Source organism: Myotis lucifugus, unplaced genomic scaffold (genome assembly GCF_000147115.1).
Source record: "Myotis lucifugus unplaced genomic scaffold, Myoluc2.0 scaffold_1022, whole genome shotgun sequence".
Lineage (NCBI taxonomy): Eukaryota > Metazoa > Chordata > Mammalia > Chiroptera > Vespertilionidae > Myotis > Myotis lucifugus.
Genome location: NW_005872070.1, coordinates 29,727 through 40,529, shown reverse-complemented (window position 1 = coordinate 40,529; position 10,803 = coordinate 29,727). Strand labels below are relative to the sequence as shown.

The following is a 10,803-nucleotide window of genomic DNA, read 5'->3' as shown; positions in this document are numbered from 1 at the left end:
TGGGGCTCAATCTGATGGCAGACGATTCATAGGAGAAAATGTTCAGGGAGGAGTGAGGAACATGGGGCACCAGGTGTGGGGAGGGGAGACACCCAATAGGAAGATACTTCAGAGGAGCTGTGTCCCAGGGAGACCAGGTTTCCCTCAGAGCTGCGAGGTGCAGGAGCATCCTGCAGAGAGATGTGCACATTGAGCGGGTCCTGGGCTGAGAACCCTGGGAAGGGCAGTGGGGAGGTTTCAGGAGTTGGGTAGGTGTTGTGTGAGGAGACAGTGTGTGTGCGTGTGTTGGGGGGGGTGCCTGTGGAGAGGAGCATGTAGGGTGTTTGGGAGACTGAGTGACCGAGACAAACAGGGACAGGACAGAATGATGTTAGTCCTGGTGGATTCAGAGCTGATGGTGGTGGTGAGTGTGTGAGAGAGGAGGTGGGAGGAGCACCGTTTTGGGAGCTCTCACTTGGCCACTGAGGATGGAGATGAGGAGGTTTAGGGTGGTCGGGTCTTCATTCCAGTGTGTGGAGCCTTTCTGGGTCAGGGTGTGGATGCCTGAGGGAAAGAGGGGTCTTCGAGGATGTGCATGGGCTCATTCTGGACCCTGAGAGAGGGGCTGTGCTCACAGGAGGTCTCAGGGACAGCTTGGGGTTAGAGCTGTGACCTCTGGGGCTCCTGGCACAGGGGCCCCTCTGCTGTCCTTCTGGGGGACAGAAGGCCCTGGGGAGCTGTGCTTTAGCCCCAAGAGTCCCAATGTGCATCCCCTCACCGTGGAAGATTGTGTAGACAGTGAGAAGTTGTTCCCAAATAAGAGATGATTTTATTTTGAAAACTGAGTTTGAAAAAAATCACAAAACAGAAATAGGGAATAGAAGAACATGTTTCTACTTTTCAGGTTACTATGGTTTTGTCCTCAAGGGATTGGTGAGAGGGGTGGCAGTGAGGAGATGGAATCCTCAGAGATGGGTCCTGGCTCCTGAGCACTCTTCTTAGTCAATCCATGTCCTGTCCTGACCTTGACACTGTGGAGCCCAGTCTCGCCAAAGCTTCTTCATCCCCTGTGGATGCCCTGCCTTCAAGTCAGCCCCTCTGACCCACTCACAGCACAGCCCCTGCCAGGGCTCAGGCAGCCTCGGGAACAGCGCGTCGGCGCCCCCGTGTGGCCACAGGGCTGAGGACAGAAGAGCCAGCTCCTCTTTCTGCTGCTCAGCCAGGACCTCCCAGGGTCTCCCTCTGCTCCCAGCACCAGAACAGGGCTTTGAACACAGAAGGGGGGCCCTGTCTTATGTCAAATTTGGGGTGCAAAGAGTTTCTCCAAATGCACACTGATGTGGATGCTTCCTCCCCATTGAGTCACCGTGGACGCTGCCTTAGGAAAGAGCGAGGTCTCCTGGGCCATAACCGCTGGCTCCCAGGTCCAGCTGCACCCCACAATCAAACCAGGAGTCCTTAGTCTCCTGGATGGGACCTTGGACACCCAAGAACCTGTCCCCTGTTCCCGCTGCTGCCTCTGGAGCTAGAGCACCTTCCCCCTGGGAACTAGTGCCGCTTGTCTCAGAGCTTGGGCTGGGGTGGGGCTGGGTGTCAGGCCTGGGAAGGCAAGGATGCCCCTGAGGAGGTCAGGATGGGGGGGAGTCAGCACGCAGAGGGGTAGAGGCTTCAGGAAGGAGAGCAGCAGGGGAGGGTGTGCCATGGTCCCCCTGCTGGTGTTTGGAAGGGGTCCTCCGGGTCACAGACAGCAAAGGGCTGGGCTGCCCCTGTAGGAATGAGCCCTGGTCCCAACGTCCTGGGGTTTCCAGGGTCCCATTAACTGGGCCAGTGCCCCTGCCAAGTCTGAGCCCAGCCCGAGCAGCAGGCCGTCCTGTCCTTCAGTGGTCCCTTGTGATTCCATTGTTTGCTCCAAGAACTGTATCTGGGGAACAGTTTCAGAGAGCAAGCCTTCAAAGATGTTATTATGGGGACCAAGGGCCCATGTCCTAACTCTTCCACCTGACTCTACCCCATGGCAGAGAGAATGACATGTAACTCCCAACATCATGTCTCATAACTGGTGATGAATGTCCTCCCTTCTCTTTCTGAGGAAAAATGAAACCTTTAAATGTGGACGTAAAACCCCTCCCCACCCTGAGCTCTGGCACTGGCCTCAGTGGTTCCCAGGCTGGCTGAGCCCCAGGATTGCTTGTGAGCTTCTTACAAAACCCCCAGCCTCTCCCCGACCCACAGACCCAGAGAATTAGGCACAGACAGGAACCACCTGTGTAACACCCTGCAGGCGAGGCCGACACAGACACGGGGATCCTGGTCTGGGTTCTCGCTGCTCAATGTGGGATGTGAAGACCAGCAGCATCAGCACCTTGGGATAGAGCCAGACTCACACTCTGCTCCAGACGTCCTGAGCCAACAAGAGGTCCAGGTTGTTCCTGAGCCCAGGAACGTTGGGGGCTCCGTGGGCCCTGTGCCTTCTAGACCCGGAGACAGAACAGTGCAGTCGGCTCTGGTGTGTGGTCTGAACAGACGGCTCAGCACTGGGTCCTGGGTTCAGTTCTGCTCCCTTGGTCTCCTGTAGCCATCAGTCCTTTGGTGACCTTGTCCGTTCTCAAGGCTTTAAATATTATTTACCTGTGTGGCCTCCCAACTCTGTTTCTCCAACCAACATCTCTCCTGATCTCCAGACTCATCTGTCCAACTGCCAATCCGACGACTCCCGTGTGTTGCTGACAGACACTCAGCTCCAGCATCTCTTAAAATGAAGGCCTGTGATGCCCCTCAAATAGCCTGCTCCAGAGTCTCCCCATCTCTGCTAATGGGAACTCTGTCTCTCTACTTATATCCTCTGAGATTTTTGGTGACCTTGATTCCTCTCTCGAATGCCCCAGATTAACCCTTAGGCTCACTCTAAAGTCCACTTCAGAAGGAACAAGAACCCCAGCAAGCCCACTATTTCCACCGTTCACCCCTGGAAGCCTCTCCAGCCTGGAGCCCCTCACAGACTCCTCCTGCCTCCCCACTGCCCCCTCACCTCCCAAGTGTTCTCAGCTCAGCAGCCACAGTGATCCTTTAAAGAGGGAATCAGGCCAGGCCTCTCCTGCTCTAAACTCTCCTGTGGCTCCCTCCTCACTCAGAGCACAGTCCCCGCCCTTCTTCCATCCTCCAGGCCCAGGAGGTCTGGCCTTGTCTTTATCTCATGTCCATTACTCTCTGCTCCATTCCCACACTGGCCTCCTCCCTCTTAAACCAAACACACTCCTGTCCCAGGCCATTCCCACTGGAGGTGCCACTGCTGGAAAGGACTTCCTTCTGACATCCTCATGTCCTTCAATGCTTTCCTCAAGCCACCTTCCCAGGGAGGCCCCCACTGGCTGGCCACCCAAATCAAACAGACACGGCCTAGCTGGTTTAGCTCTGTGGATAGAGCGATGGCCTGCAGACTGAAGAGTCCCGGGTTGGATTCTGGTCAAGGGCACAAGCCAGGGTTGTGGGCTCAATCCCCAGGAGGGGACCTGCAGGAGACAGCCGGTCAATGATTCTCTCCCATCATTGATATTTCTCTCTCTCTCTCTCCCTCTCCCTTTCTCTCTGAAATCAATAATACACACACACACACACACACACACACACACACACACACACTGAGTGGCCAAATTATTATGATCACCTTACGTTTGTAGGCGGGGAGGGCAGTTGGGTGTGACCAGGCCAGCAGGAGAGGGCAGTTGGGGGCAATCGGGCCGGCAGCGGAGCAGTTCGGCGTCCATCAGGCGGGCAGGGGAGTGCTTAGGGGGTGATCAGGCTGGCACCGCTTCTGATGATGAAAGAGAAACATCCATTGGCTTCACATGCATGACCTGGGTGGGAACTGAGCTGAAGTCTGGGCATATGCCCTGAAAGGGAATCCAACCATGACCTCCTGGTTCCTGAGTGGACTCTCAGCCACTGAGGCACACCAGTGGGCTGTTCTCCTTTAAGGAACCCATCACCCCTTCATGGCAAGAAGTGAAGAAGAATGCAAATCCACAATCTAGTCCTGGATTGTGAGAGGGATGTCCAACTGCCAGTTTAGGATCAGGACTAAACCGGCAGTCAGACATCCCCCGAGGGGTCCCAGATTAGAGAGGGTGCAGGCTGGGCTGAGGGACACCCTCCATCCCCCAGTGCACAAATTTTGTAGGCAAATTAGGGTTGGTCATAATAATCTGGCCACTCAGTGTATATATTAAAAACAAACAACAAAACACCCATGGTCTGTGTCCCCCACAGCCACACTTGGGCTTGCCTTCCCCATGGCATTTTTTCCCACAACAGTTACCCCTTGTCACACAGACACCTTCCATGTTTACTGTGCTTTTTCATTCACTCTGTTTCTTCCCACACAACGTATGTCACACAGGAAAGCAGCTTTTCTGATTGTCCTTCAATGGTCCCCACATGCGGAAACACTGTCACACATCTGGCACACAACTAATATTGGTTCATGAATGGTCAGTGTAGAGCACCTCCCTGTGCTAGAGACACGTCTTCATTAACGTGGCCTCAGACCACAGCTGTCCTGTGGCAGCTACAGCACAGCGAGCTCTCACATTGACATCAGGGCACCTGCTCTTCCCACAGAGCGGCTCTCCCTGAATCTACAGGAGACTCTGCTTCAGAAATCCCAGGGTTCCCACTGCAGCCAGCACTAGAGGGAAGGGCAGGGAGAGAGGGTGGGCGAGCAGAGAGGAATTCCAATAGGAACTTATCTAAGATGACCAGTTACAGGACCCTCCTCCCTGCTAATTCCAGAACCTGGTTCCTTGGAGAGTTTAGGAAAAGATAGAAAGAACAATCAATTCCTAGAAGGAGCCAAGAGCATGATGAGACTGAAAATTCATCTCTCCATACCACGGACTCTTGTGTGCAGGGACCCCTGAGCCTTGTGGGCACAATGACAGACAACTCATCTCTGCTGATGTTGGATAGGGGACACTCAAAAGAAGAATGCGACCAAAACTCATAACAAGAACACAAACAGGCACAATCCTCTGCACCAGTGGTTCTCAACCTGTGGGTTGCGACCCCTTTAGCAGTCAAACGACCCTTTCACAGGGGTCGCCTAAGGCCATCCTGTATATCAGATATTTACATTCTGATTCATAACAATAGGAACATTACAGTTATGAAGTAGCAACGAAAATAATTTTATGGTTGGGTCACAACATAAGGAACTGTATTTAAAGGGCAAGAAGGTTGAGAACCACTGCTCTACACAAACAAAGAAACAACAAATACAGTCCCAGAGGGGATGAGGGCAGGACCCAGGCCTGAGCCTAGGCCCTAGGATGACCCAGACACAGGAAGGCCTTGCTGCCCACGGGTTTGGAGATGTTCCTCATTAGGACAATTTACAAGGCCTGGGGAGGTATGAGTCCCTGTTATGGAAAGTCCTGGTGGGACAAGGTTCTCCTGAAGTGAGAAGAACAAAGGAGCAGAGAGGTGACCCAGCTGAAGAGACCAGGGAGCCAACTGGGCACAGCCCTGACCACACTCGGTCCTCACAGCCTCTCCTGTCCCTCCTGCAGCAGCCTCAGCACAGCAAACACACAGGTCCTGACCAGTTCTTGGGGCTTCCATTTATCTCCTCTCAAATTTTAGGATCTTCTCCTTAATTTTTTTCAAAAATGTTTTTATTAATTTTCAAAGAGAGAGGAAAGAAGAGGGAGAGACGGATTGAAACATCAATGATGAAAAAGAAACATCCATTGGCTTCACATGCATGACCCTGGTGGGAACTGAGCTGAAATCTGGGCATTTGCCCTGAAAGGGAATCCAACCATGACCTCCTGGTTCCTGGGTGGACACTCAGCCACTGAGGCACACCAGCCGGGCTGTTCTCCTTTAAGGAACCCATCACCCCTTCATGGCAAGAAGTGAAGAAGAATGCAAATCCAGACTCTTATTTCAATCAGGCAGTAAGAAGCTGCAGCTGAGCGCAACAGGCAGTAAAAACAGGAATGGGGAGGGCCCAGCCCCACCTCTACTGGACAGGAAAGGCTGGGGAAGGGGTGTAGTGGGCAGGGGTGGGCCATCCTCCCACCTCCTCTCGTTATGCTGATAGGAACACACACATTTAGATGCCATTTGCAGAAAGTAACCAGAGGTTCTTGAATCACAAAGTAGGAGCGTGAACAAATCTCTCATCACTCAGTCCCGGACAAGTGCCTCAGGCTGTGGAAGAAAATGATCATGAACAAACCCAGTTCAGTGGCTGTAAGCAGTGACCTTCTCAACAGCCCACCACAGGCTCACTATGTCCCAAAGAGTCCCCATCACCCAGTCCTGTCCCTTTTGCCCCAACCCCTGCTATCGCCAGGGTCTCACGGTTAGAAGCCGAGAGAGATACATCAGAGCCCTGGGCACCATCGCTGCCTGGGGTAGAACAAAACAGGACGGAGTCAGAGCCCCCAGGAGAGGAGACTAAGGGAGGAATTATAGGGGTGAGGTCCCCCATGGGATCCAGTCTGTACTATCACAGGATCTCAGGGGCCACCCTCCATACTCACTGGCAGCCTGAGCATAGCTCCCTCCTTTTCCACCTGTGGGAAGAAAACATCCCGTGAGAAGACAGGGAGGACCCAGGGCCATGAGGTCCTAAAGGAACTCCTAGTCCTGGAGCCCAGAGAAGTTTCCAGATCTGTGACTACAGACCCAGTGCAGGATCAGGAAACCTGAGGAAACTACACGTGTGGGGACTGGACCAACCACCCTCCTGGAGGTCTGTCCTCAGCAGGGACCTTCCTCCCTGAACTGGGAGTGCTGGGAACCAGGCCCCATCACTAGAATCATCAAGGTGATGAATCTGTCCCCATTTCCACACGTGTTTGACTAAAGAGTGAGTGTCAGCAAACAGGGCCCCACACTGGGCAACCACACGTGTGGGGATGGTACTTGCCATTAATGAAGCAGAACACACTTCCACCTGGGCTGGCAACCCCCAGTGAGACAAGAAACTCAGGCCCCACCCCTTCCCTACCTGAGCGCTTCCTCCTCCACATCACAGCTCCAGTGACCACAGCTCCAGTGACCACAGCTCCAAGGATGACCAGGCCCACAACGAGGCACACAAGGGGGATGGTGGCCCAAGGAGGCGGCTCTGGGAAGGGAAGGGGAGGTGAGGGCCCTAACCCCCAGGCCTCAGCCCTCACCCCACTGAAGTCCTCCACAGGCCCCTGCCTCCCTGAGAAGAGGCTCTGTGCCCAGGCCCCTGCTCACCCCATCTCAGGGTCAGGGGCTTGGGCAGCCCCTTGTGCAGCACATGGCACGTGTATCTCTGCTCCTCTCCAGGGGGCACCACCAGGGCTGCCCACTTCTGGAAGGTCCCATCCCCCGCAGGCCTGGTCTCCACAAACTCTGTGTCCTGGGTCTGCTCCTCCCCATCACGCTGCCAGCTCAGGCTGATGTCCGCAGGGTAGAAGCCCAGGGCCCAGCACCTCAGGGTGACCTCACGGTCAGAGATGGGGTGGTGGGTCACGTGTGTCTTTGGAGGGTCTGAGGAGAAGGGTGAGGAAATTCAGGGACTTGGCACTGTCAGGGGACCCTCCAGCAGCTCTCATGTGACCACCTGAGCGTGGACAGGGCACCTGGGGTGGGTGAGGGAGCACACAAGCACCACCAGCCTGGACAGAGCACCTGGGGATGGTCTCTCCTCCTTAGAAAGTTCTAGTCGGAGTGACACAGCCCAGGGCAGGAGGCAGGTCTCAGGGGGAGAAAGGGATTTCTGGTCCTGTCCTGGGTGGAGGCCAAAGGACTCAGAAAAGTCGGTGTCAGACCTCAGATGCACTGGGGGAGGGGTAGGAAGCAGGGCCTGAGAGAGCATGTCCCCATGGGTCCCAGAGCTACTGCAGGGTCAGTGGGAACCGCTGCTCATTTCCTTCAGGCTTGGTCTCCCCTCTAATTGTCCCTGAGAGACTGCACCCCTCGGTGTCCCTGAGAGAAGGGAGGTCGTCACTGGATCTGAAAAGCCAGGCGGACTCAGTCTCCTGGCTCACAGGAGGGGGGTCTGACACTGACCCTGTGTCCTGTCTCCTTGTTGAGCCCCAGCCCCAGGGGAGAGGAGGGAGGCCCCAGGCCCTGGTACCTGCGCGCTGCAGCACCTCCTTCCCCATCGCCATGTATCTGCGCAGCCACTCCAGGCACCTGCCCTCCAGGATGTTCCTGAATCGCTCAGCCTCACCGGCCTCCTCCCACTTGCGCCGGGTGATCTGAGCTGCGGTGCTGGTCGCGGTCCAGGAGCGCAGGTCCTCGTTCAGGGCGATGTAGTCGGTGCCATCGTAGGCGGACTGGTGGTACCCGCGGAGGAGGCGGCCGTCCGGTCCCATGTCACAGCCCTGCATCCACTGGATCGTGTGAGACCCTGATCCGCCCCGAGGTCAGTGTCGCCCACTGAGCTGCGTTCCCGCCCCGCCCGCGGGGATTAAACAGAAACTGAAAGTGAAACCGAGTCCAAGTCCCGGCGGGCTCCTCCCGGGTGTGTCTATGGCGGGGGGAGGAGGGGGTTGGGGTGAAGCTCGTACTCGGACACTCGGGGCGACCCCGGTCCGTCCGTGGGGATGGGGGTGGTGACCGGCCCGGGCCCCGTGGCTCACCGTCCCGGCTCTGGTTGTAGTAGCCGCGCAGGTTGTGCAGGCTCCCTCGGAAAGTCTGTGCGGTGGCCTTGGCGTTCCGGGTGCTCAGGTCCCAATAGCCCGGCTCCACCTGCTCCACCCACCGCGCCCGCGGCTCCGCCCTCTGACTCTCGGAGTCGCTGTCGAACCGCTCCAGCTGTGTGTCGTCCAGGTAGGCGACCTCCAGGAACCGGGCCTCCCCGCGGCCGGGCCGGGACACGGCGGTGGAGAACCATCTCAGGGAGTGGGGGCCTGGGGGCCGGAGCGGAGGGGCTGACACCCGCCACCTTCCTCCCGGCGCGGTTTCGGGGTCCGGGGTCCGAGGGACAGGAGAGGGGAGGGGCCCGGGAGACGAAACAGGGGCAGCGGGACGGAGAAGAGAGGGGTCAGGACGGGGTGGGGTCTGGGGTGTGGGGTGTGGGCGGGGGGTTGGGGGGTGGAGACGCCCTTTCCCGGGGTCCTGCGCCCCCGCCGGGCGCCCTTGCTCCTCCTCCCCAGAGGCCATTCCCTCCCGACCCCGCACTCACTTGCCCAGGTCTGGGTCAGGGCCAGGGCCCCCCAGAGCAGGAGGAGGAGGGCTGGGGACCCCATGACTGGCATCCTCCTGGTCTGGGGAGTCTGTGAGTCCTGATGAGTCCGCAGAGACTTATAACTGGGGACAAAGGTGACCCTGATTGGCTTTTCTAGCACCTGACACCCAATGGGAGTGAGAACTGGGGCCCTGTCACGAGTATCCAGGAAGGAGGGCCCCACACAGGTTGTGAGAGGAGAAGTGAAACTGCGGGGAGGTGGGGACTCCCCAACACTGAGTTTCCCCGCTTCAGTCTCCGCCCTCCGGCTGGAACCGTGAGATCAGGCCTGAGACCTGGGATCTTGCCCTGACCCCTCTGTGTGTGACAGGGGGCAGGGCCACAACCTCCCTATCCGCCCTGCTCTGTTGGTGACAGGTGAAGGCGCCCCAACCCCCCCATGGGCCCTGCTCTGTGTGTGATGGGGTAGAGCCCCAAACTCTCCATCGGCCCTGCTCTGAGTGTGACAGGGGGGAGTGCCCCAACCCCCTGATTTGCCCTGTTCTGTGGGTGACAGGGGTCGGCGCCCCAACCCCCTTATGGGCCCTGCTCTGTGCGTGACAGGGGGCGGTGCCCCAACTCCCCTATCAGCCCTACTCTGTGCGTGACAGGGGGGAACTCCCCAACCCCCTGATCGGCCCTCCTCTGTGTGTGACAGGGTACGGAGCTCCAACTCCCCTGATGGGCCCTGCTCTGTGCGTGACAGGGGGCAGCACCCCAACCCCCTGATCGATCCTGCTCTGTGCGTGACAGGGGGTGGCACCGCAACCTCCCCATCGACCCTGCCTTGAGTGTGACAGGGGGCGGCACCCCAACCCCCCAATCAGCCCTACCCTGAGTGTGATTGAGGGTGGCATCGCAACCTCCCGATCCACCCTGCTCTGTGCATGATAGGGGGCGGCGCCCCAACTTCCCAAATCGACTGCTCTGAGCCTGACCAGGGGCTGCACCTAGGGATTGGACCTGCCCTCTGCCACCCGGGAGCGGGCCTAAGCCAGCAGGTCATTATCACCCGAGGGGTCCCAGACTGTGAGAGGGCACAAGTGGGGCTGAGGGACACCTCCCTCCCCCGCCAGTGCACAAATTTTTGTGCACCGGGCCTCTAGTCCTATATAATAAAAGGCTAATATGCAAATAGACAGAATGGCGGAAAAACCAGAATAATCGAACAACTGAACAACCAGTCACGATGAAGTGTGCTGACCACCAGGGGGCGTGCATGGAACATGCGGGGGGATGGTGCAGCATGTGATTGGGGGAGCCAGACAAAGCCCCGGTGCCGGTCACTGTCATTGGGGCAAGCCTCTGGTGGTTACTGAATATTCTTTGCTTCCAGGCCCCATGATAACGCCCAGTGCTCACACCTGCTGCTGGCACCAGCCTTGCTTGCACCCACTGCTGGCACCCAGTGCCAGTCCTGATTGCTCAACTCTGTCAGTGGGTGCAAGTGGCTGCTGCCGGCCTCTATTGCCCGGAGAGTTTCTCCATCTCCCCCTGCTCCTGAGGGGCGATTAGGGTACCTCACACCTGCTGACAGTGCCGGCCCCAATCATACCCACTGCTGTTGCTGGCCCCAATTGCTCTGGGCCAGTCAGTAGGTGTGAGCAGGG

The 10,803-nt window shown here is 57.4% G+C and overlaps 1 protein-coding gene across 4 annotated transcripts; it reads right to left on the bottom strand.

Moving 5' to 3' along the window:
• Positions 1 to 6,101: 6,101 nt before the first annotated feature.
• LOC102438185 (patr class I histocompatibility antigen, A-126 alpha chain-like) lies at positions 6,102 to 9,284 on the bottom strand. 4 transcript variants are annotated; one of them, XM_023747866.1, is made up of 8 exons: positions 9,152 to 9,284; positions 8,607 to 8,876; positions 8,099 to 8,374; positions 7,234 to 7,509; positions 6,995 to 7,114; positions 6,525 to 6,557; positions 6,322 to 6,390; positions 6,102 to 6,189 (listed from the first exon to the last, which is right to left on the bottom strand). In XM_023747866.1, exons 1-8 carry the CDS (start codon positions 9,222 to 9,224, stop codon positions 6,185 to 6,187), a joined length of 1,122 nt encoding a protein of 373 aa, XP_023603634.1. In that variant the 5' UTR covers positions 9,225 to 9,284; the 3' UTR covers positions 6,102 to 6,184. The 4 variants fall into 4 exon arrangements, with proteins under 4 accessions (XP_023603634.1, XP_006107189.2, XP_023603635.1 ...); XM_006107127.3 differs by having other exon boundaries at positions 6,343 to 6,390; positions 9,152 to 9,283; XM_023747867.1 differs by lacking the exon at positions 6,525 to 6,557 and having other exon boundaries at positions 6,343 to 6,390.
• Positions 9,285 to 10,803: the final 1,519 nt, after the last annotated feature.